General features: G+C 53.7%; 1 protein-coding gene across 1 annotated transcript; it reads left to right on the top strand.

Moving 5' to 3' along the window:
• The first annotated feature begins 5,560 nt into the window (after nucleotides 1-5,560).
• On the top strand, nucleotides 5,561-19,622 carry ABCB9 (ATP binding cassette subfamily B member 9). The gene is made up of 12 exons (XM_066979238.1): nucleotides 5,561-5,712; nucleotides 7,065-7,749; nucleotides 8,108-8,222; nucleotides 8,630-8,760; nucleotides 10,126-10,331; nucleotides 10,882-11,079; nucleotides 12,676-12,804; nucleotides 13,763-13,951; nucleotides 14,537-14,710; nucleotides 16,073-16,232; nucleotides 16,692-16,828; nucleotides 17,867-19,622. The coding sequence occupies exons 2-12, from the start codon at nucleotides 7,143-7,145 to the stop codon at nucleotides 18,203-18,205; spliced, it is 2,385 nt and encodes a 794-aa protein (XP_066835339.1). The 5' UTR covers nucleotides 5,561-5,712; nucleotides 7,065-7,142; the 3' UTR covers nucleotides 18,206-19,622.
• Nucleotides 19,623-24,829: the final 5,207 nt, after the last annotated feature.

The raw sequence follows: 24,829 nt of genomic DNA, 5'->3' as shown, positions 1-24,829 counted from the left end.
TGGCCGAGGAGGAGGTGGTGGCGGCGGCGGCGGCCGAGCCGGGCGGCCCCAGCAGCAAGTTCGCCGACATCCAGCGGCTGCTGGCCGAGGGCTGCTTCCCGCCCAGCTTCTGCTCCATCCAGAGGAAGAACCTCAAGCGCTACGCCCAGAAATTCGTCCTCGACGGTGGGCAGCGACCCCCCACACACACAACCGCCTTCACGGGGGGGGGCACGGTGCTGACAGGAATTCTCCACCCCCCGGGGGTCCGTGAGGTGGTTTTGGGGGGGGGGTGGGGGGGGGTGATGCTGCCCGTAGCAGGGTTTTGTCGCTGTGGGGTGGGGGATTTTTGTGGGGTTGGGGCAGGGGGACAGCTGCCACAAGGCGTGTGACGCGAAAATGCCTTCTCTCTGCCATCCGCAGGCGGCTGCCTCTACTACGTGGGGCCCAAGAAGGAGGAGAAGCGCGAGGTGATCGTGGACCCCGAGCGCAGGCGGCAGGTCTTCCTGGAGAGCCACTTCACCGAGATCGGGAACCACCTGGGCCAGAAGAAGACCGTGCACCGCATCCAGAGCCGGTACTACTGGCTGGGCATCGTGAAGGATGTGGTGGACTGGGTGAGTGCGGCACCACCAGCGTTTCCCGAGGCGTTCAGGCAGGAGACCCCAGAGAGCAGCTGGAGGAGCCCTCATGCAGGGGCGGTTTCATTTCTGGTGCTCTTGCTTTGAAGCCACCTGCTAGGTGAAACTGCTGGAACGGCCTGAGACAGCTGGATAAATTGGGTGTCTTTCCCCTGAGCCTGAGAAAGCCTACACAGGTGGGCATCCTCGTGCAGGGCACTTTTGGCCAGCATGGGAACTGGGATTGGCTTTGAGCAGGATGGATTCCCGCCAGAGCTCCTCAGGTCGCTAAACTATTGCAATGAGAGGTGCTTGTTGTTTCTGTCAGCTCCTCCGGGCTGCTGTGCCTCACCCAGAGTATTGCTGAAAGTCCCCTGCAGCAGGGCTCTGTGGCACGGCCTGCTTTGGAGAACTGCAGTTACATTGCATAAACCAAGAGCCCATGCCCCTCCAGCACCCTGGGGCTGACAGTTTTTCTAGTCAGTAGAAGAAGTTTAAAATACAATAAATATTTGCTTCAAACTGGGGTGAGAAATGTCTTTGCTATAGATCATATTCAGAAAGTTGGTTATTGTGTCCGCAAAAGCTGTCTGAGTGAGTTTTGTCAGAGGTGAGCTGTGTCAGCCTGTTGTCTTTTGTCCTCTTTCTCTTTTGTCCCATTATTTTTATAGGGTAGAAGGAAGCTGCTCACAGTTACTGCCCCTCCTACCCATTCATAACCTGTTCAGTCTGAATCTGACAGAAATTGTCGGCCTATTTTAAAGTCCCTTGATACGAATTTTTCCTTTTCCAGATCAAAATGTGCGAAACGTGCCAGAACGCGGAGCACAACAAGAACGTATCGCGGAAAGCCAGACCTGTTAAAGTGGAATCTCCCTGGGAAGTGCTGGGATTAGATGTTCACGGTGAGTGTTTGTGGCTGTCAAACAGGCTCTTCAAGGCTTCCACGCCAGCCATCAGGAAGCGTGGCAGACTTGGGGCCACACGTGAGTGAAAGCCACCTAGCTCTGCAGTGAGGAGGTGTCAGGGAGGCCGTAGCAGCTTACCGAGGTGCAACCTGATGCGGTGACTGGCGCGGTTCCCACTCGACACACAATGGGAGTTGTGGGCGTGCATTACTTCTCAGGATTGAGGCTGTGATGGGTGGATTTTTGATGACAAAGGTCACAGAGTTGTGCTGGCTAAATGGCAGTGCCGAACAGAATCGGGGTTGTTTGCCTTGTCATAGCGATTGTTTTGCTGGGTTCGGTTTTTACCTTCCTCATTTGGGTGATGATGTGGCATCACGTTGATTTTTCTTGGTGCTCGTTCATGCAGGACCTTTTCCTGAGACAAGCCAGAGCAATACACACGTCCTCCTTGTGACCGACTATTTCACTAAGTGGACTGAGGCTGTTCCTCTGCAGAAGAAAGATCCCTTGTCAGTGGCTAAAGCCCTAGCTACAATTTTTTACAGGTGGGCTCTTCTCTTGTTAGTTACACTGCGCCTCTGCAGTGAGGTGGGGCACTCTGGGAAGTGTTGCAGATAGAATCTGTGTCCACAAGATGGTTCCCCACAAAAGCACGCGCTCTCTCCCGCAGGAGAGGTCGTGCAGTGCCTCGCAGTTGCTCTTTACAAAGTGCTTGGGAGCAGCTTGGTGTCCTCCTGTTAGCAGGGGAAGGGAGAAAGAGGCAGAAGTGATTCTCTGCGTAGCTCCAAGGTCAGGAGAGTTTGTGCCCCAGTTCCCTGCAGAAGCTCTAAACTGTACCCTGATCCCTTCCAGGAGGTGTTTGTTTTGCACTCGTGTGGTGCCTCTCACCACGGTACCTCGTGGAAAATGCGTGGAGCCAGCAGAGGCTGCTTTCAGAGCAAGAAACTTTGCTTGCTTCTGCTGCTGCCTTATCATTCCTGAACAAACAGGCTTGGCTGTTTTGGAACAGATACGGCCAGCAGAGCTCTCTCTGCTCTTGGCAAGGCGAGGTCACGCCTGCCTCTCCCCACTGGGGACCCTCTGTCCCTTTTGTGCCCTATTTCCTGTGAGGATCGGCTGCTCTGCCCTGCGACCTGTGGAGTAAAACCAATCGTGTGTCCTCTTCTTCTTCAGGTTCGGAGCGTCCAAGAACATTTACGCCAGTCAGAGCTGGGACTTCTGCGAGGAGGTAGGTCACGCGCTGGGTGGTTCAGGGAAAAAGCAACGTGATCTCAAGCTTTTTTCGGACAGCAGGTCCAACTGGCAGAGCCGCAGCACGTCGCGCGTGGGGTGCGAGGAGCTGGTGCTGCCACCTCCCAGCCCCGCTGCCCGAGCAGTAGGTGCTTTCCAAAGCCTTCACGCTGTAGGGATCTGAGGCCGCAGTTAGGTGGTGCAAGTCCTCCAGTCGCACTGCAGCCTCTCTGCTCGGAAGGAAGAGCCCCGTGGGATGATGCCCGTAAGCTTTCTGCCCCGCGCTGGGATTAACCCAGTTTGCCAGTGCTGTGGGAAGCCTCAAGCGCAGTAACAAAGGTTGTTGCAAAATCCTCGGTCAGGCCATGACTTCTCCAGGGAGCTCGCCATGCCCAGTGACACCTTTCTCCCTCTCCTGTAGTACCTCAGGCTTCTGGGAGTGTTTCTGCTCCAGTCTTTTTTTGCTACCAGCAGCACTGTGAGTCCCCTCCCCTGCAGACACGTGGCGCGGCCGTGTCTCGTGGCGGGGGGGGCCGCTCACTGCTGCGGTGACCTTTGCAGGTCAGCCGGCATCTGTGCGAGCGCTGGAACATCTCACAGATCCTCACCCCTGCAGACCCCGCCGACTGCGCGAGCCTGGACGACCGCAGCGCCGAGCTTCTCAGATCCTCCATCTGCAGCGTGGTGAGCGAGAAGCCCGGCGAGTGGGACGCCCACCTCGACCCCGTGCTCTTCGATTTCCGCACCTCGGTCAACTCCGCCACGAAGTACACCCCCTTCTTCCTCATGTTCAACAGATACGTCTGCCTGTCCTCCGAGGTAACTTCTCGGCAGAGCGGGGTTGTGCAGGAGGTTCGGTGCTGGTGCAGCTACAGGGTAACGCCCACGTGTCTGTGCCTTGCAGGTGGATTTCGTCAAGGACTCTAAGGAGCAGGGCGTTAGCTCCAGCAAGGCAGACGGCCTCCCGCCGTTCACAGCCGCCGTTCAGGAGCAGCAGAACGCCGTGAAAGAAATTGTAAGTCTTGCAGCTGAGCCCCCTGCCTGTCCAGAAATGCCACCCTGCAGGAGCCCCTTGCCTGTGGGCTCTCTCCCGTGAAGGTTTCCTGCCTCAAAAAATTGCCTCGGTGTCTTTTGGAAAGTGCTTGGGAGACCTGTGTGTCAAAAAATGCTAGACAAGGTCACACTGAGGTGTCCTGCCCCGTCTGGTGTCTGGGTCGCTGGTACCACCTGCAAACAGGGCAGGAGCAGGAGCTGTGGTTGACAGGAGGTGCTCAGAGCTTCCCGAAGCTCCAGCCTAGATCCCATTCTGCCCTCTGCCGTTGGAGAACTCTGAGCACAGCCACAAATCGTCATTTCTTAGCATGGGTTCTGCAAGTTTGGGGGTGATGAGACGAGGTGGGGAGAGACCTCGTTTGGTCCCTCCCGTGCCTCGAGGTGCCGCCAGCAGCGCTGACGCTGCCGGCACAGCTTTCGCCAGCAGAGCTGAGCTGATTTTTAAGCAGCCTCAAGGCCCAACCCGAGCCATCTGCTTTACAGGTGATCGCCAACATGACCACAGCCTACAAGCGGGAGCGCAAGAGCATGAAGAGGAAAAGCCGGGGCCTGCCCTCTCTTGCATTCAAAGTGGAAGACAACGTGTTCGGGGGCAACGGCGCCTCTCCCCTGAAGAAGCTGAAGAAGGGCCAGTTTGTGTCCTTCCAAATCGAGACAGTCCTGCCGCCTGAGCAGAGCATGGCCGGGGGGAAGAAAACCAGTTAGCCTCTGGGGCTTTTCTGGGGGTCCTGCGGGGCTGGGGCCAGCAGAGCGAACTGTTCCCGAGGGCTGTGTCCCGGCTGTGTGGGGGCCCAGGGCACGGACGCAGCTGCTCTGTCTTGGGGAGCGAGGAAGGGGAAGGTTCAGACAAGGGGCTCTGCTCCGTCCCTTCCTGGTCCGGGTTTGGACCATCCCTACGGCACAGAGAAGTGGCACCATCTTCACCTGGGGGCAGCAGGGGGCTCGGTAGTGCCAGGAGCCTCCACCTGGAACACGGGAGTCATTGCACTGAGGCCTGGGGAGCGATCTGCGTGCAGAGAGGGAAAGGACCAGAAAGGCGACGGCGTTCGCCAGGCTGCAGTCTGCTTCCTACGGCTTAGATCTGCCCTCCCCACCGGCAGCCCGACCCGGGAAGAGCCACGCCAGGTCTGGCTGCATCCCTGTGGCCGTGGGGATGGCTTGAAGCGAGCTGTTTAGTTGTAAGCGCTCATTAGCGGAATTAAAATCGACAACGAAACATGAGATTTTCATTTTTTTTTTTGGTTATCCGGGCAGAGGAAACTGACTTCTTCCTTCTGTTCTCCCCAGACGTGGGGTGAACTCCGGGACTCCCACAGACCCCACGCTGCCGGGGTTGCAGACCCTGTTGAAGTCCATCGCGGGGACCCCTGACCGCGGGTGACCCAGGGCACCCGGCTGTCCCTTGTCACCCACCTGGGTGCTGAGCGGGGAAGAGGCCGAGCGCTGGCAGCCCTCTGGATGGCACGAGCTTGTCCCGGCTCGAAGACAAAAACATTTATCAGCCGGATTTCTGGAAAACGGACCCCTCGCAGCAATACTTGTAGTAGGGGCTAATTATTAGGGGTTAATTTAAAACCCCACCAAGCGTGGTTTAGGGCCCTTCCATCTTTTCCCTCTTATTTCCTACCCAAAGAAAATAAATTCTGTGAAATTTTACAGGGTGTGGGGGGGGACCCTGAGGCTCCCCTGGCCAAGGCGGTGCGGGGCTGGGGGACACCGGGGGGGGTGACGCTGGGGGGCGACACCAGTGCCCCCCCCGCTTTGGTCACCCCCGTTCCCGGCGCACGGTGGCGCCGGCGGGAAAGCGCCGCAGCGAGGGGGCGTGGCTAAGGGGGAGGTGGGCGTGGCCTGTTGGGTTAAGCCCCGCCCACCCGCGACCTTCTCCCGCAGCGGGCGCGCCGGCGCCGGAGCCGCCGCAGGTAGGGAGCGGGGCGGGGGGGGGGGGGGGGGGGGGGGGTTTGGGAGGGTTTTTTGGGGCTCCGCGCCGGTTTTGGGGGGTTTTGCGGAACGGCCGGAGCACGGAGGGATGGGCGGAGGGGGTGGTTGGTGGGAAAAGGGGGTGCGGCGCGGGGAAAAGCTGCCTGCGTGGGTTGCGCGGGTAGGTGGGGTGGGGCAAGGCTCCATCCACGGGCACCGGGGCGTTGCGGGGTCCACGGAGAGCCCGGAGGGCTCTCCGTGGACCCCGCAACGCCCCGGTGCCCACGCGTCACGAGGGGACTTTGTACGGCCCTTCCTTGCTCCACGGGGCTGCCTTCGCGTGGATCGGTCACGCTGCCTCCTCCTGAAGCGCAGCACCTCTGGGCATGGCGCCGGTGGGCAGGAAGGAAGGAAGTCCCGCTTTTTTATTTTATATTTTTTTTTACCGCTTTTTATGTCACTTCGGAGCCGGTCCCAAGCATCCCCGCGTGGGGTCGGAGCCACGCGTGGCGCCAAGGGCGGTGTCCCCGCCTCGGAGCCACCCTCTCCCGTGGGATGCGGGTGTGGGTTCCCAGCTGCTCTGTAGTTTTCCCTCGTGATTTTTTTTTTTATTGCGTGTCTCTGAATTTTATGCGGCACGTTCAGAGGGTTGCCCCAAAGGGTTATTTGGGAGGGTGCTGTGGCTGCTGGAGCTGTAATCGCAGAACTGTAGGGGTTGGAAGGGACCTCAAGACATCATTGATAATGCATTTTTTTGAAGATAATGCGGGTTTTTTTGTTGGTTTTCTAAGAGGAGAAGCTGTTACAAAGCAGAGCTGCTCTCCTTTATGCTTTGATAAGGTTTCGGTAGGGTTTTGATCGAGTGGTTGATTTCAGCTTCATCCTAGGAAAAGCAGGGAGGGACCCTCAGATCCCAGATGCCTGGGTTCAATATCTGCACGGCTCCATAGTGCAGGGCCTGAGGGCTGCACAGATGTCCTGGACCTGTGGTCCTGTGCCTGTGTCCTGGCATTGCCCAGCTGGGACCTCAGGGTGGGCCTGGAGCCTTCACAGCAAGCGAGGATGAAGTTTCCCACCGAGATGCAAGGGGAGGTTTCAGGTTCAGGATTCAGGATGGATGGAGACATCTGGGAGGGGGAATTTGTCTTCATTTGGGCTTCCAATTCCATGAAATATCTCAGAGTGTACGTAGAGGGGAAGAGGAGGGGACGAAGGAACAGAGAGCGGTGTTTGGGGTCAGGATGCTGGGTGGCTGCCGTGGCTTCCCCCACAGGCACTTGCAACCTGCTCCCCTTTCCCCACCACCTCCCGGTGGCGAACACCAACCCCGTCCCCTTCTTCTCACCCCACGCAGAGGACACCGTGGCCATGTCCTCCCTGCACTAGGACCGTCCCCCCCACCGCCTCGGTGGCTCCCAGCCCGGCCGGGAGGATGCGTGCCTGGAAGGCGGTGGCCAGCACGCTGGCGCTGAGCGGGGCCGATGTGGCGGTCACCACGCTGCTCTACGCCCACGGCCGGGGCGGCCGGGACATCCTGCAGGACCTGCGGCACTTCAACATCTTCAACTCGCTGCTGGACGTCTGGGGGGGCTGCCTCTACCGCAGCTGCGTGCTGCTGGGGGCCGCCATCGGGGTCGCCACCAACACGGCCTACGGCCCACGGCGCCTCAGGGCCTCGCGGACCTTCATCGCCGTCGTCTGCCTCCTCATGGGCATCTACATGATGGTGAAGCTGCTGCTCTACTCGGAGGTGCGCAGGACCATCAAGGACCCCTGGTTCTGGGGGCTCTTTGCCTGGACCTACGTGGCGTTGGCGGCCACCTTCGGGCTGTGGCAGCTGCTGGCCTGCGTGACGTCCTCCCGCGAGGCGCTGGGGCCCGGCTCCGAGTCCCGCACCGAGGCGGAGGAGAGCTGCGACGCCCCGCGGGACAAGCGGGAGGAGGCGGCAGGTCCCACCATCCACAAGCTGCTGTCATACACCAAGCCGGACGCCTTCTTCCTGGGCATCGCCTCCTTCTTCCTCCTCGTGGCCGCGCTGGGTGAGCGAAGGGGCTGGAGGGGGCCGTGGGGTGCTCTGCCCCTCGTCGGGAGGGAAGGAGCCATGCATGGGGCTCAGCGGCACCCTGGGCTTGCTCCTGAGATGGGTGGCACCTCCTAAATGGGCTGGGGGAAGAATTAAATGGGGCAAAATGTACAGCGGAGGGTAAAATGCAATGGGAAATGGGACATCTCTGTGCGCTACTAGGGGCTGTGCCTCCTGGTACCTCTCATGTGAGGTAGGGGTATCTCCATGGTGGGGATGGGGTTGTCCAAGGGCCTTCGTGGTTGGGATTACAGGTTCCGTGCTGGTCCTGTGTGTGGTGGGTCTGTAACCTCTTGTCCTGTGGTCCTGTGCAGGAGAGACCTTCCTGCCCTACTACACGGGGCTGGCCATCGACGGCATCGTGGTGCAGAAGAGCATGGACCGCTTCTCCACGGCGGTGCTGGTCATGTCGCTGCTCGCCATAGGAAGGTAATCGCGGGGGCTGGAGCCCAGGGATTCATTTTGGCTTCTCGGCGCTTCGCGGCGCTGCGAGGCCGTGGTGGTGGTGGGGAGGCCATCGCATAGCCCTCCTCATCCGTCTGCCCACGGTGGGGGAGCGGGAGCAGGAGCAGGCACAGGGGACGGGCCCCCCAGGGAAGGCTGTCCTGGCAGCACCGTGTCCCGTCCTGACGGGTGTCATTACTGGGGTTAGGACCAGCGTCCCCTTCTGGTAGCACCCCGTGGAGGCATGGGCTGGTAAAACCATCACTTCCCGGGGTGGAAAACAGTACCGGCACAGCATTGCCCAAGCCCTTGGCGTGGGCGTTGGTGTGTTTGTGTTGCTGAGGAGTGGGTTTCGTGTCCACTGGTCTATAACGTTTCTTATCTGCAATTAGCTCATTTGCCGCAGGTATCCGGGGCGGCGTTTTTACGCTCATATTTGCAAGGCTGAACATCCGCCTCCGCAACTGCCTCTTCAGGTCGCTGGTGTCCCAAGAGATGAGTTTCTTTGATGAGAATCGCACAGGTGGGTTCCCCTTTCCCCTGGGTTTGCTCTAGTCCCTCCATCCTGGCCCAGCCTACGGTATTTTTTCCCTTTGGTTTGCCCTCCTGGCAAGTAGCTGTCAGTAGCTGGAGGTGGCACCCAAATGCTCGTGTTTAGAAATGGGGATAGAAAGCTCTATTTTTATTTTTTTTTTTATAACCTTTTGGGTACCTCCCTGCCATGGGGTCAGGATTGCCCGGCACCTTGAGGATGTCACTCTGCCACTGACCAACCTGACATCCAGCAGCCCCGGGGCTGACACATTCATCTCGTGTCATCTCATTCCGAAAACACCTCCTTTCCCCTTCCTGCACCTCCCTTCCCACTGACAGCTGCCCTCCATCTCTGCTCCAGGCACTGGAAACCTCAGGCGCGTAAAGCTTGCTGTGCTTGCTTGTGGCTTTCCCAGCTTGCCACTCAGTCCTGTCCCCGGCTGTGTCATTCTGGCGTGGTCCCAGTCGGCTACAACTTTTCCCACACTTAATTTCTTCCCGGCGATATTTTTAGTTTTGAGGTTACCGCTGTATTTAGCAATTGCTGCGAGCTGCCCTGCTAGCTGAGGACACTGGAGATGTTATTGGAAGTGGGATCCAGTAACCCTGGACTAGCAGTTGCTTAGTACGGGGATTCGGCCCTGGCTGCACTCGAAGACAGGCCAAGTGCTTAGAAATGCAGGGTGGTGTTTGCTGGCTCTTAATGTTCATCTCCGCTGCAGGAGCTTTGTCCTTAGTCGCCGCACCCACATCCTCCAGGTCACTTGGGCCTCCTCCAGGCTGCAGGACACACAGCTAAACCCAAAGCTGCCTCGTGCTCTGCGGGGCGTGCTGTGCCAGGAGTGCTTCTGGTCCTGCGAGGACAGCGGGGAAAGGTGCCAGCGGTCCCTGGCAGGCTCGTGGAGGGCTCCTGGCATCATTCAGAAATGAGCTGGGGGCTGGGGTGACAGCCCCAGAGGGGTGTTCAGCCCAGTGAACACCCACGATGCACCCACGTGGCAGCCTGTGTGCCCACGGGGTGCCCTCCAGGGTACAGTGCGGAGGCAGTCCCCTTTGTTCCGCAGATGTCCCGAGTGACACGAGGATGTAGTTTGTGCTTTTGGATGCATTTCATGTCCCTTGTGCATCCAGCAGTCTGAGCTCCTCCGCTTTGCTTCACATCCGCTGTTGTGGATCCCCATCCATGCTGCTCGGCTGCCCCCCAGCCAGGCCCTGGGCTGGATGAGGAGCTCCGTCTGCCAGGACCTCTGTGTGTGGTCCCATCATGGGACATGGGACACGGGACACGGCCAGGCAGCGACCTGCCGTGGTGACGTGTCCCCCCTCTCCCTTCCCCAACCCCTCGTTCCTGCAGGGGACGTCATCTCCCGCCTGACGTCGGACACGACCATCGTGAGCGACCTGGTCTCCCAGAACATCAACATCTTCCTGCGCAACGTCGTGAAGGCCACGGGGGTGATCTTCTTCATGTTCAGCCTCTCGTGGAAGCTCTCGCTCGTCACCTTCATGGGCTTCCCCATCATCATGCTGGTGTCCGACGTCTACGGCAAGTACTACAAGGTAGGCAGGAGGGGCTGGTGTGGCTGTCGTGTGCCACGACGCTGGGCTGGTCCCCTTGGGAAGCTGTTGTGGGGATTGTGGGCGGCCATGGAGCTGGAGGGATTGGTATTTGGGAGTTTTGCTGCCCGCAGTGGGGGCAGGAAGGCAGCATGGCACCTGCATGGGCAGATGAGCGTAGGTTTGGCTGTTATCTTCGTGCTCGGGAGCTGACAGGAGAGGTAGCTTGGCCACGAGATGTTCCATATGTGCCTGCTCGTATACATGCTGTCTGTCCTCTCCCTTTGGAGTAACTCGGGTGGAGGGTTAAACCTAGCCCCAAGCTCCCTTTCTATGCCAGGGGCTGTCCCCCGTGGTTCATGCCACGGCTTGTGGCCATGCGAGTCCTGCACCACATTCTCCCGCTGTCCCAAGGCGGGGGATACGTCCCAGTGCTCAGCCTTGGCTCGGTCCGTGGCCTTGGAAAATGTCACCATGCCCTCTCCTGAGCCTGAGAGAGGTGCCACAGGCAGCCGGGCGTGTGTTGAGCTCCCTCTGCTTCTTCTCCCTGCAGAAACTCTCCAAGGACGTGCAGAATGCCCTGGCCAAGGCCAACAACACCGCCGAGGAGACCATCTCTGCCATGAAGACCGTCCGCAGCTTTGCAAACGAGGAGGCAGAGGCCAACGTGTACTGGCAGAAGCTGCAGCAGGTGTACAAACTGAACAAGCGCGAGGCCCTGGCTTACACCTACTACGTGTGGTCCAGCGGGGTAGGTGACCAGCACCAGGGACGGGCGGGGGACATCACTTCAGGTGACAAACCACGCGTGGTGTGATGTCCGTGCTGCTCCACGCTCTCAGGGAGCTTTGTGGGATGAGCCCAGCCTTGGTGTCTGCTGCCAGTAAACCACCATCTCTTGATATTTTTTTATTATTTTTTTTTGAACTCATGAAAAATACGTTCCGTTCCCCTTAGGGCAGCATTGCATCATGCCGGTGAACAGCCTGCTTTCTCTTGTAAATAAAAATATCACTGATAACTGCTCAAGGTCGTGGAAAACCCCGTGTTTTCGGGCTGCTGCATTGCATGCCTGTGCCAGCTCATCTCCGGCTGCTCCAGCCGGGAAGCAGCCGCTGCGTAGGTTGAGACTCTGCTCAGAAACAGAGATCTTCTGTGTGGGGGCAGTGGCGAGGGGAGGCTGCTGATTTTTTTGTTTTGTTGTGGTTTTTGTTTTTGTTTTTTTTTGCAAAGTGTTTTTTTCATTGCTTGGGACCAGATGGTCCGGGGCTTCTGCACCGGCTGCTAAGGCAGCGCAAAGCCCTCGTGTCGGGCTGCCCTTACCCACGCACGTTCAGGGATGCTGCTGAAAGGTTTTTTGAGGTATGACGCCCTCGGACAGCTGTGGGAGGCTTGCGGGTTCCCAAGGCTGGAAGCAAAAGCAGAGCATTTCTAGCATTGTTCCTGCGCATCCAGGTGAAGCCAGCGGCAAGAACTGGGTCAGAACAGATCCCGTTGAGTCAAAGGAGTCCAAAACCATCAAAACTGCTCCTGTGGGGCTCACGTAAAAAGAAGCTGACAGATTTAGCACAGCCCTAGCGGAGCCTTTCTCAGAGGAAACTGGGGATCTTCAGGTCAGATCTTGGCGGAGAGAAAAGGAACTTTTTCTCAGTATTTTCCTCTGCATGACTTTATAGCCAGCAGCCCTTCCCACCGCCTGTGATCCTGGGAAGGCTCTGGACGTTCATGTAACCCTGTAGCAGCTTGCGTGGCAAACGTTGTGCAGAGCACCGGGCATTGCGTGGAAAGAAACAGGCTGACTAAAGGCACGGGGCTGTTATCTGTCGCATCAGGGCTGAGCTGTCTCTGCGGAGTAGGTGGCACCCCCACACACTGATCTCAAGCGAGAGCTGAGGTTGTGCTGCAGGGACTTGTATATGCAGGGATTTTGTGCATTAACTCTTGGCTTGGTTTGGTGCTCTAAATTAAAATGTGTCACAGCCATTTAACAGTTTATTTTAGCGGTGAGGTGACTGCATGTCTTGGATAATTCGAGCATGGATTATTATCCTTGAGGATGTTAGTCCAAGAGACATCGACGAGGCACTGTTATTTCAGATAAATTCTCCCTCCTTGTTGCCCTTCTGGACTCCTGTTTTGTTGAAAGATCCCATCCCAGGTACCGGAGTTGTTTTTCCCTTTTCATATCCATCCTCACTGCTGTCAGCCATGCAGTGTCAAGGATGCTTGGTTTGGGGCTCAAAGAATAAATGTCAGCTCCTGAACTGTGGGCCGTTGTGTGGGTAACTACAGCGACACCAAAACGTCGGTCATCCTTGCTGATCTGGGGTTGTTTGCTTGCTTTCAGCTGACCCTCCTGGTGGTCCAGGTCAGCATCCTTTACTACGGCGGGCACCTCGTGATCTCTGGGCAAATGACAAGCGGAAACCTGATATCCTTCATCATTTATGAGTTCGTCTTGGGAGACTGCATGGAGGTGAGCCCGACCCCTCTGGGACACCCCGTATCGAGGTGATGTTTGTCTTACAGATGTTCCCAGTCTCTGCAGTTGCGGGACTAGACCTGGTGTTGCCTACCCTACCACACGGGTGGCTTTGCCCACCTGTGTGTCCTCTGCTCCCCACTCCCATCCCGTTCTGGCCCCTTGAATAAGGCCTCTGCTAATGCCTTGGCTCCTGAAAGCACCCAAAGGAGCTCAGCACCAATAAGGCAATCAGCACCAAAAGGTTTGGGCTGGCCCCGCTGAACAGGAGAGTCCTGGCTGTCTCCCAAGCACGTTTCCTGGTATGAAGGATGCAGAGATTGTGCGGCTGCCTGTTAAATTTCAGGGTTCATTAAGAGCTTAATTACATTATTTAAAAAAAAAAAAAAACTTCCCTGGAACAGGCTGCAAGCTGCTGCGTTGGCAGCGCGTTAGCAAGCTGGGATTGTGGGTGGGATGGTGGAGCCCACCCAGGGCTGCTTCCCCCTTGCCAAGGTGTCAGTTTGGCTAATTGAGGCAGAAATTAGCAAGTCCAGGTTTCCTCGCAGCCAAGCTTGGTTTCAGCGGTGCTTCAGTGACAGAGCAGAGCTGGAGACAGCTCACCCAGCTCTCACCATCTGCGCTGATAACTGCGGGCTCTGGTGGTGTTTCCAGGCTGTGGTTTCGGTGTGTGTTTCTTATGGTTTGGGTTTTTTTTCCTCTGATGGGAGGGGCAGTTGCACTACAGGCTGTTCGGCAATTCTGGGTTTAACAGTGAGAAGGGCCAGCGCGATGGGGAGTTATTCCAGAGAGAAATATACCTTGGGTGGCGGTAAGAGCTTTCTTTCTCTGCCTGCCTCCAGTTAACGTCAGACGGTAGATTTGGAAACGCTTTGACCGCTCTCCTTACGAGTGGCCGTGATTGCTGTTTCCATCACGTGAGAGGGTTTCATCGTTGCCTCTTCCCTTCCAGTCCGTGGGCTCCGTCTACAGCGGCCTGATGCAGGGAGTGGGAGCTGCTGAGAAGGTGTTCGAGTTCATCGACCGCAAGCCAACGATGGTGAACGACGGGTCGCTGGCCCCGGACCACGTGGATGGGAAGGTGGAGTTCAGAAACGTGACGTTTTCCTACCGCACTCGCTCCGCCACGCAGGTCCTCCAGGTGAGCCCCACCAGTGCGGAGAGCTCCCCATCGGGAGGATATTCCTATCACGATATTCTTTTGTCACGACAATAACTGACCCCCAGCCCACAGGGAAGGTCAGCTGCACTTCTGGAGATGCATAAAGGCAGGCTCAGTGGCATGCTGGCAAACAGATCATAATGAACAGTGGGTGTCTAGGGCTGGCTTTCCTTACAGGGAAAGAGTTTTATTAATAAAACCCTTTTTCCCAGCTCAGACATTGAACACGTCAGCGTGGTACAGGGCTTTGTGCCAAGTTGTCTCAGGCTGCTTCCATGTGAGAAAGGGGCTGGGGTCACAGGGCAGGGCGAGACAGCAAAGCCGTGCAGTTTTTGGAGGTCCTGCCACGCAAGCAGGCAAATTCAAAGCGAGTTTGCAGGCTTCTTGCTTCCTCGGAGGAAGGGAGCTGGGAGGAGGAGCAAACAGCTAGTCTTTTGCAGGCGAGATGGCTGAAGCAGCTCGCCATTGAGGTGGGGGGCCACAATTTGGCTAAATCCCCTGCACACTGCCCCAGGTCCCCGGTGAAGGCCAGCACCTAACCACGATCTCCCATCCATGTTGCAGAACGTGTCCTTCACCCTGCACCCCGGCAAAGTGACGGCGCTGGTGGGCCCATCAGGCAGCGGGAAGAGCTCCTGCGTCAACATCCTGGAGAACTTCTACCCTCTGCAAGACGGGCAGGTGCTGCTCGACGGGCGTCCCATTAACATGTACGATCACAAGTACCTGCACTCAGTGGTACGAGCGACTGCTACGTGTATTCTAGCTAGCGCCTGCCGTGGTCGGAGGGGATGGATGGCAGTGTTGCATGTGGCTGTGGATTTGAGCTGGCAACCTCCAAAATGTCCGGAAAGCTGGAGGTGGTCCAGGAAACAAATTTAGATAATTTGTGGGGGCAGAAGGGAAAGGGGCGGCGATCGGTTTGTGCGGAGGGGGAAGTCTTCCAAAACCAGAACAAGCAACATGTTTTGTTTTGTATTTGTTTGGCCAACCCATTAGAAATACAGTTTTCATTGTTTGATTAATTACAGTCTAAGCTGAGTTTGGAAAAAGTGTTTTACAGTCCTCCAGCATGTTCCACCTTAAGATCTTAAAGTAATTCTCAGATGAGATTTTGGGATTTAAACTGCTCAAGATGCCAGCAGAAGTGGGAGCAGTGGAGGGGCTGGGTGCTTTGCCCAGAAGAGGGGTTTCGGGCCCCTTGGCTCTTGTCTGCGTGTCAGCACAGATCAGTCTCCATCTCCTCTGCAAGTAACTGCCCGCTTTGTTTGCCCCCAGAGTGAATGGCCTCGCGAGTCAGCAGGAAAACCTGAAAACAATTGATCAGAAGCAGGCTGGAAAGCCAAAGTCAGTGTGACTAATTTACATTCCCTGCCTGTACTGAGTGAAAACTAAAAGACAAGCAAGTCTTTCAGCTTAGCAGGCCTGGTGTGGTGTTAGGAGCATGGGGAGAAGTCAATTAAAATATGACCGTATCCTGCTGGCTCTCTTCACGTCCTGTTCTGAGCAATAATTTGGAGGGTTCAATTTATTTCAATATAGACTGTTTAACAAAGGCGGAATTTGAGAGTGAGCAGCGATGGCTGTACAGTAGGGCAGGGAGACCGTTGCTAAGCAATTAAGGAATTGCATCAGCTATGTCCAGAACTTCCTAATTTTGGATTAAAAGACGCAGGAGGGCTTATTCACAGGGCCCATTTGTGACAACTAGCCTTGAACGGGAAATTAGCAAGACTTTGGGAGAAGGTCTGTCCAGCTTGCCTCGTCCCAGCAACTGGTTTCCCATACTGGGAAGAGCAGACAGTGCTGGGAATGATGGGCCTGGAGCAAAACCACAGCTGGGTCCTAGACAGGGGGTGCCCATCCCAGGTGCCAACATACCAGCACTGCATGCGTTTTCTTTCCTATGCAACAGCCTCCCAGCACCCTGTCAGTACCAGCGTTGCTGGAAGCTCACGTTGAGGCATTTCTGTGTCTCAGTTTAATGGCGGGGCTCTGCCCACTCAAGTTCTTACCTGGCAGGAACAGATGCTGATGATCTGAGATGTCAGACGTTGTGTCTCCGGCTCCAACCGCCTGCTCTTCCCTTCCTCTCTGCAGATCTCCTTGGTGAGCCAAGAGCCAGTGCTGTTTGCTCGCTCCATTGCTGATAATATTTCCTACGGCTTAGCTTCGGCCTCCTTCGAGTCGGTTGTTCAGGCTGCCCAGAAGGCTAACGCACATGCCTTCATCACGGAGCTACAGGACGGCTACCACACAGGTACTGACATCCCTCCGTTCGCACTGACACTGTTTTGTGCCTAGGGAACCATGAGAAGGCAGAGAGGGTGCAGCTTCTCACTGCTGCCTCGGTTTCAGAGCTTCCGGAGCCCATCTTCTAGGGGCAGACAGCAGCAACGCAGCCACGTGGGTCAGGGCAAGAGGGAAGCTGGGACCTGGATGATCTCCCAGGCTTGGGGACTTCCTCTTTTGGTTGTTTCCATGAGCATCAGTCCCTCACACCCTGGGACTTGGAGAACTTGCTGCTGGAGGGAAGGGCTGCAACCTTGTGGGTGTTTAATACATTTAAACTGCTCTGCCAAGTGAGCAGGAGCTGTAGCATTTACCCGGTCTTTGCTTCAAAGCATGCCACCGTCCTGGTGCTGTTGGCTGGGCGCTGAACTTGGTGGCAGCTCCTGATTTTTATTTTGCCCCCTTCTTCTCCCTCTTGATCCAACAGAGGCAGGCGAAAAAGGAGCTCAGCTGTCGGGTGGCCAGAAGCAGAGGGTGGCTATTGCCAGGGCCTTGATCCGAACCCCCCCCATCCTGATCCTGGACGAAGCCACGAGCGCGCTGGACGCAGAGAGCGAACACGCGGTGAGTGGGTGACCCGGGTGTCGGGGCCTGCCAGGCCCAGTCAGGTCGGGATCCCTGCCAGTCGCTGAAGCGTGCAAAGTGTTAGCTGGCATACAGCGACACCGTGCAGCCTTTTAGCACAAGACACAGAGGAAGACTCAAAAAATGGTTCTGCAGTAGGCAGGGTAGGACTACCCGAGCTGAAATCCCAGCCGAGGCACCGAACCAGCCATACCTGCAGGAAAGGCCCTGGGCTCTCTGTGAGCCGTGCCGTGGTTTATCTGGCTGGGATGTGAGAACCAAACGGCTCTGCCAGCAGCAGAGTTTGGCCTGCCTGGTTCATCCTCACAAGGAAAAGCTAGGTCAAAATGCTGGTGTGAGGGTGGGTCTCCTGGTGCTGGAGGATGAGCACTGCCGGCCCACGGTGTGGAGCAGTCTGACCCTGTGGGGCAGCTCGTGGGCTGAGGCCTGGGCATTACCCTCAGCATCACCCGTGGTATCTGATGCCATCCTGGGGCTGGTTTTGGATAGCTGGGGGTGTCAATTTGATGTGTGCCCGGTGGCCATCTGCCTGCCTTCAGATCTTAGTGCCTTCGTCCGTCTCTTGGCTGGAAAACAGCTCTCTTGGTTTGCCTTGTTATCCTCCCAGGAAACAGCCCCACCTCTCTGAGCAGCTGCATTTCCCAGGTACCAGCTTCCCGCAGTCTGTGCCAACGCTGCGTGGCCTTTATTTGCATCCCAGCTCTAACAAGAGCCCAGCTTGCAAGAGCAGACCTGTCATTTAACCACCCTAGCCCTTTCCTGGCAGTGGATGGATGCATACCGCATCCGTGAGCTGGCTGGACTGAGAGGATTTGTGGCTAGGCAGTGAGAGCCAGGATGGACATGCCGGTGCTGGTAGTGCTACAGGAAGTCCTGCTCTCGTGTCCTCTGCGTAGCCAGAGGAGAGCAAACCTCCTGCCCAGAGATTTCTTAACACAGAGCCACAAAGCTGCTCTTCTCCCCTCCCAAAGCGGTGCCAGCGATGCTCGTGCACTAATAGCTTTTCCTCCCGCGCAGATTCAGCAGGCGATTTACGGCGACTTGCAGAACCACACAGTGCTCGTCATAGCTCACAGGCTGAGCACTGTGGAGAAGGCACACAACATCATTGTGCTGGACAAGGGCCGCGTGGTGCAGCAGGGCTCGCACAAGGAGCTGATGGAAGAAGGAGGTCTTTATTCCAAGCTGGTGCAGAGACAGATCCTGGGGCTCGAGGCGGGCGGCACGGGCGGCCACCAACCCGAAGCCCGGGGAGATTCAGCGAAGGCGCCCAGCGGGCTGGAGGAAGAGTTCAGGATAGACCATTCCCTCCCGGCCGCGGCGCAGGACGATTATAACAACACAGCTCACAAGTGAGAGCGGCGAGGGCCGGCGCTCGAGACGCTTGCTGGGATGCCGAGGCAGAAGGCAGCTTGCCGACAGGCCGGCACGCCGCACAACGCCGCCCGCTCGCCCGTCCCGCGTGCGCCACGCACCCGTGCACACAAAGCCACACACTTATAGAGCTTCCTGCAGTACAGCCCGGTGGGCGGACGCCTGCTGGTTAAACAGGGAAACCGATCGGGGAGTTGGGTCTTTAGCAATTCTCAGCATTTCTACTGGGTTTCTTTTCTTACTACCAGTAATTCCTCTCGACTGGGACTTTTCTCCCATTGATATGCATGTGTAACTGCTATTAACTGTACTGGATGTTAAATGCATGCATGGAGGGGATGGTTGAAAACCCCTCCAGGAATTTCAGGGGGTGGCTTTCTTGGCTGGGTAGAAAAGCAGCGACTGTAAAACAAGGTCCTGCTCCTGCTGTCAATCTATGGGGTCAGTCCAAAGTCTGCTGAAGTCTGTAGGGAGCTCCCTTCGGCTTCGGTGAAAATGGGATCGCTTCCATGGGGCTGAATGCTGGGAGAGTTTTGCACTGAGTGCCTGCAGGCTCAGGCTCACAACCATTGCTGCTGAGCTTGTTTCACGTAGTAATCATCCTTCCTGGAATGAGCCAGGGGACCAGGAGGCAGGTGTTGCTTTCAGATTTACTCTTGGTGCTTGGTGGGTGTTTGGTTTTCTTTTTAAGGACGAAGAGTTTTACCATAATTGGGTTAGGGATTTTTTTAATTATATTTCTGTGTGCACTGTACAATGTCTGTCTGGCTCCAGTGTCCACTGAAATTCAGTCTGTTATTTCAGTATTTTTTTAAACTCACAACCCCGGTGCTGGTTTGAAAAAACACTACTAAAGACAGGCATAAAATACTAAAAGACAGCACTTTATAAAACCCACCAAAGCTTTGTTCAGCTTCAGGCAATGCAAGTGATTTCACTGCATGGGAAATCCGTACAGTCACTTTCCTGGAAGTCAAACTTCCGCTGCCTGAACTGTGAAATGTGTTTCTTTGAGTACTATTTATTAACTTTTAGTAAGAGGGAAAGAAAGAAAGATGTTGCTCCTAGTCCTTTTGTGTGATGGCTCTGGCTTAGTAGTGTTATGCTGCCATAGATTGGTGAAGAAACCTATGCAGCCAGGCAGATGCTATTGAAAAATAGCATTGGATTTTATGTGGGAAAGATTGATTCAGACTGTGCATAGTTAAGAAATGATCTCAAGCACTTTAGCTCTCATGTTTCTCAATATTTGAATGCTGCTGTGTTTTACTTTTTGGCAGTTTTGCAGTTTTGTTGTTGGCACTGTTTTGTTTTCGTTCAGTGATGTTTTACAAACTCTTTAGTGTCCTTGAGGAGGGATGCTCAAAAAAAAAAATAAAATACTACCTCTGCCACTCAACATTGAGCCAGTCTAGTGGGGGGTGTTCTTTGCATTCAGAACATCTGGGTTTTCAAGGTAATGTTCATCTGAGATGATGGATGGATACAGCTGCGTACCACACATGTTCTGGTTCCCTCATGGGGAATAACAAGAAACCTGCAGAGAATGAGGTATGTAAATGCCTTCAGCATCTGATAATGACCGTGAACCATAGCACTAGGTATAGCCTGTTTAAGAACTTGTTTTCATCCTGGATCCCATCTGGTAGTCAGTCTCACACAAAAGGACAGGCAGTCTGACCCGTTCTCAAAGCACAGGGCTTCGTGGCTGGAGTCTTTTCAGCTGCTTGCTTTCATGATAGGATACAAATCTGTGCCTCGGAAGGAAGAGAGCTCTCTTTGTCTTATCTTCCTCCACTTGGGAAACCTTTATCACGCTGCAAAAGCTCACTGAAATCATTCCCCCTCATCATTTCAGTAAATGGCCAGTATGTTCCTGCCTGATGACAATATTCACTGCGGGTGTGAAGAGGTTGGGGGTTCCACCTAGTGCTGGAGGGCAAGCGATTAATTCTGCGTTTTTATCAACGACTGAGCAGAACATGGCCAGCAGATTGTAGAAGTGGAATTGATTGCTGCTTAATTGAAAAACTGGAAGGAAAAAAAAAATAAAGTAAGGTAACCTGGGAATTAGGGAAGCCAACACCCTGGGAAGTGCTGTTAGGACAATGCTCGTTATTACGTGAGGTGGCAGAAAAGAGAATTAGATCCTGATGTATGTGCCCTCCCAGGCAGTGCTGCACTAAGGAGAATCTGAGGATACACATGGATTAGTTTTATTGCAAAGGCTACAGTGAATTTGGGGAAGGGAGCCCTGCTTTCCGAGCTTGTTGTGATGATAATCCCAGCATTGTACTCCCAGTTCGGGTCCAAAAAGCTTCAATTGAAATAGGAATTGGAATGGGCAGATTGTCTCTGTGGTGGCACCAGGCCAAGCTGATAACAGGGCCTGCCTTTGTTCACTGCCACAGGTGCCGAATTCTCTCTTTTGCATCCAGATAACTCGAGGCTACTCTTCCACTGAGCTTTACATCTTGGGGCTTGAACAAGTCCTTTTATTGTGCTGTTGGCACGTGACAAGTGGATCTGCTGGAAGGCTAAAGCTGTACGGGTTTTCTTAGGGCCTGGAAGCGTGGTGGGAGCTCCACATACCGCCAGGGCTCCAGCAATACTAATCTAATACAGGCATTTCTGCTGGCCCTGTTCCCAAACCTGTACAAACCCTGTAACTGCAGAGAAAATCTTGCTTTACAAAATCATTCCAGCTATGACTTCTTTTTCTGATGGGACTCCCCTACCTTACGGGGGTGCTGCATTCATCTGCAGTTCCATGTAAGCAGAAGCTGCTTGCTCAGCATTTTTCAATCTGTTTTCACGAGGAGTGTCATGTCTGGTCCAGCTGAAAGCATTCTTTTCAGACCTCTTGCTCTCTTTCGTGCACAGCCTGGATCTCCCAAGGGAGCCGAAGAAGAAACCTTGGGTGGGAACCGAGTGCCTGAACTCGTAAAGACTTCCTTGGAAAGCTAAATTAGAATATGAGCACAAACAAACACTGTGCTAAGTCTCCATAGGAGCACCGTCTCCTCTTCAGGGTTTGTCTGTAACGTAAAAATTGGTGTCAGAGATGCCTGTTGGCCAAGCAAAGCCCAGGAGTGAGGCTGTATTAACTTGGTGCAGCAGTGGCAATTCCTTCTGTGCTATATCTGGAGCTGCCCTTGTCCTTGGGCCTGTGTGCAGTCTCCAAATTTCAGGCTGTTCTGGAAAAAAGGCTGCTGTTCCCTCTGAGACCCTGACACGTAATATTTTGTGGCTGCGTGTTTGCTCGGAGCTGATGTTTACATGGGAACACAGAGAAGATCTGTTCAGGCACTTCTGGATGACAGTAAGGCGGCTAAGTTTATTCTCCTAGAAGGGGAGAGTCTTTTCTCCACAGGGAACTCAGATGGGTTTCTCTGAAACCTTAACTCGTGGAGCACAGCTTAAAGACTGTCACGGCAGAGTTGGAAGCAAATGGTCATTTGAAAGCACAGGTGATGACAAAGGTTGACTGTATGCTCTGTATTGGTTGTTTTCCTCACTGTTAATAAGCTCAAACCATGCCCTGTAATAAGTATAACCACAGCTTTATTTGATTTAAACATTGGAGAACCCTATCCAAGACAAAGTTCAAGAGCAGATCTTACAGTCTTAGCGATTCCCAAACAACATGTATTTACCCCTGTACGTTTGCACAGAGAAGGTAAATGTAAATGCGGTGTAATGGAACAAACATAGCTGTGTTTATTCCTACAGCTTGTCTCCCAGCACCCCAAACTCTGCCTCAATCTGCAATTGTGTGCATTTCAGCGGCTGGGCTTTCTAGGCCTTCAGCAGAGCTGGAAATACCACAAGCAAATAAATACCCAGAGTGTTTCCAGTTCAGGTTTGGAGCTGCACCTTAAGTGTGGGGAGGAGAAATAGCGTCTGCCTCATCTCCTCCAGCGTCACTGGGAGCTTAGGGCAAAGAATGTGTATACAGGTGTATAAACCTGCTCATTTCACGCCTCTGGCTCTCTAAATGAAAGAAGTACCAACAGCAGAACTGCTGTTTCTCCCCCAGGAGGCTGGATATGAAGGTAATTTCACGTGTGAAGGAGTCTAAATTGTGAAATCTAGACACAAGTGCGGACTTCAATGAGGAAATGAAATTGCAAAGAAGCCTGAAAACTTATCTACCTATTGAGCAACCAGACTAAAACGGGTTAATAAACTCCAAAGATTAGACTTGCAAATTCAGTCTCTACGTAACCAACCAGTTTGTCCAGGAAAAGAAAAGAAGTTGTGAAGGTGACTTGCAAAATATGTCTAAATCTAATAAATATGCGTGGACACAGTGCTGCTGACCGTGAAGGGATATGAGGTGACAGAAGGAAATCCAGGCTCAGGTTTAAAAAGTTAAAAATAATAATAAAAAATAATTTAAAAAAATAAAAAAACCCTAACATTTATTTTAAAGCGGGCTGGATGCCAGTTCTCCCCATGACTGCGGCCTGACTTCTTATTCACCATGACATGGCTTCCACTGTAGTCTTCCCAGAGTTTTTGTTCTATTTCTCTTCTAATAAGAAATCCTGGCTTCTGTACTTTGCCTGCTTACATTCTTCACATTCATGAGTACTGTCACCTTTCAAAAGGAATTTAGCAAAGGTAAAGAGGAACCAAGGCTTGGCAGCTGATAAATCTCAAGACTGCAGCGTTGCAATATTTGATAATCCCTGTAGCCTAAAATCCTAGTTTATCTGCTACTCCTCACATTCTGTTGAAGTGATGTGCTGTCACAAAACCTTAATTTTTCGTGAAGACTGCTGAATGGAAAGGCACCTTCCAACCTATCCAAGTAGAATAGGTAATTATACAAAAGCAGCTGACCCCTATTTTGTCTGTCAACCTCAGTTGTTTTTCTGGCCAAACGTGAATTCTCAATCACATGCAGATTCTGGTCAGAGTACTAAAAAGCAGACCAGATGTTTAATATTGACACTCCTCTCCAGCACCTCCAGAATGCAAATGTATCTACACAGGGAGAAACAGTATTTTCAATATATGTTGTACTTGAGCACAAATGAGTTCTGTTTTCCCTGTGCATTTTCTGAGGACTTCATTGTTCTGCATTATATGGCTTCTAACTAACTGAATATTGTTTACCATTGACAAATTCAAATAATCAATTCCTTGATGTCTACAGCAGTACAATTCCAGAAACAACTCTATGCAAAATAAACAAGAACAAATTATATAATTATGTAGAAGATCCCCTTAGAAGGTCACTGTAATATAGAATCATCTTTCCAATCAGCATATTGACAATACAATTATGGTAATACTGTAGTGCCCTTCACCTGAGATACTCACCCACAGTACCTCCACAGGCACTATTCACTGTGAACTATTCCTCTCCACTCTCTGCATGTGCCTGAGAGGTTATTTTGGTTTTTCCTTTTAAGCAAAAGGCCCTGTGGTTGAGGGAAGCTGAGACCTCTGCTCAGGATCACACAGCGAGGCAGTAGTAAAACTAGATTTACAACATGAAGCTGAGTCAGACTCTTCTAAACCACACTCCCCCATACCAATTATCTTGCTATGCTATGAAGTTAGAATCACTAATGTTCTTTAGAAGAAGGGGCTTCTTTTAATCCCTCAGCTAATTCCTCTGTTTGTGTGTGTGTGTGTCCGCACATATATGTATGTGTTTGCATGCATGTAGAGATTTAAAGACTGGTTTAACACGAGGGTACAACTCTGTCTTTTTGATGGGCATGTGCAAATACGGCATGTGATAGCATGTTGACATGGCAGCTATCTGCTGGTTTTAAATAACAAGGTCAGGCTGTAGTGGCCCTGAAAAGCCATGTCGCAGCCAAGGGGTACAGCTGCTTATTCATCTTCGCTCCGAGCAGAGCACCCGCACAAGGAGGAGTTTGGCACATAGCACAGCGATACGCAGGCATGTTGACGTGGAAGAGCAGACACATGCCCATATCGCTAATCACGGTCTCCCCACCCTAGGCAAGCTCAGCTGCCGGATGCTTTGACCTCTCTTACCTGCCTCTGAATGCACTGAGCTCACAGAAGCCCTGCACTAAACAGCCAGAAGGCCAGGAAGCCTTCCGCCGGCAGCGCGTTACTGTCAGGCTTTGCGACCTGTGAGGTGACGGAGAGGGCTTTTGGGGGAGACGGAGAGCTGAGTTTAATTGTAGGACAAAAAAACCAAACACAACGCTGCTATGTCTTCGTTCAGGTCTGCCAGGAAGTACTGGGTCACTTCCTGAACGTGACTAATGTCATTATGTTTGAGAAGGATTACATCACAGATTGATTCAGTTCACCACATTGATTTTTTTTTTCTTTAGATATATCTTTTTTGATCTAAAATACAAAGGGTAAGGACCCCATGGCCATTTCCCACCCTGTTCCTTTGGCTCGTGCTTATCCTGGTTCTCCCTCCAGTTACACACTGGGAAACGGGCGCACCCACACCCACAATTAGCTACGAAAGCAGGCCAGAAGGTGGTGCATGCCTAGAGATTCATACAGCCTAGGCTATATTTACACGATTAATTATTTCCAGGCATAATTGTATGTATCATCTATGCTCCAGCATCAGCAGTAGTTGGAGAGCTACTGCTC

This window comes from Anser cygnoides, chromosome 17 (genome assembly GCF_040182565.1).
Source record: "Anser cygnoides isolate HZ-2024a breed goose chromosome 17, Taihu_goose_T2T_genome, whole genome shotgun sequence".
Classification (NCBI taxonomy): domain Eukaryota; kingdom Metazoa; phylum Chordata; class Aves; order Anseriformes; family Anatidae; genus Anser; species Anser cygnoides.
The sequence above is the reverse complement of the archived record's forward strand: the minus strand, read 5'-3'. Positions and strand labels throughout refer to the sequence as shown.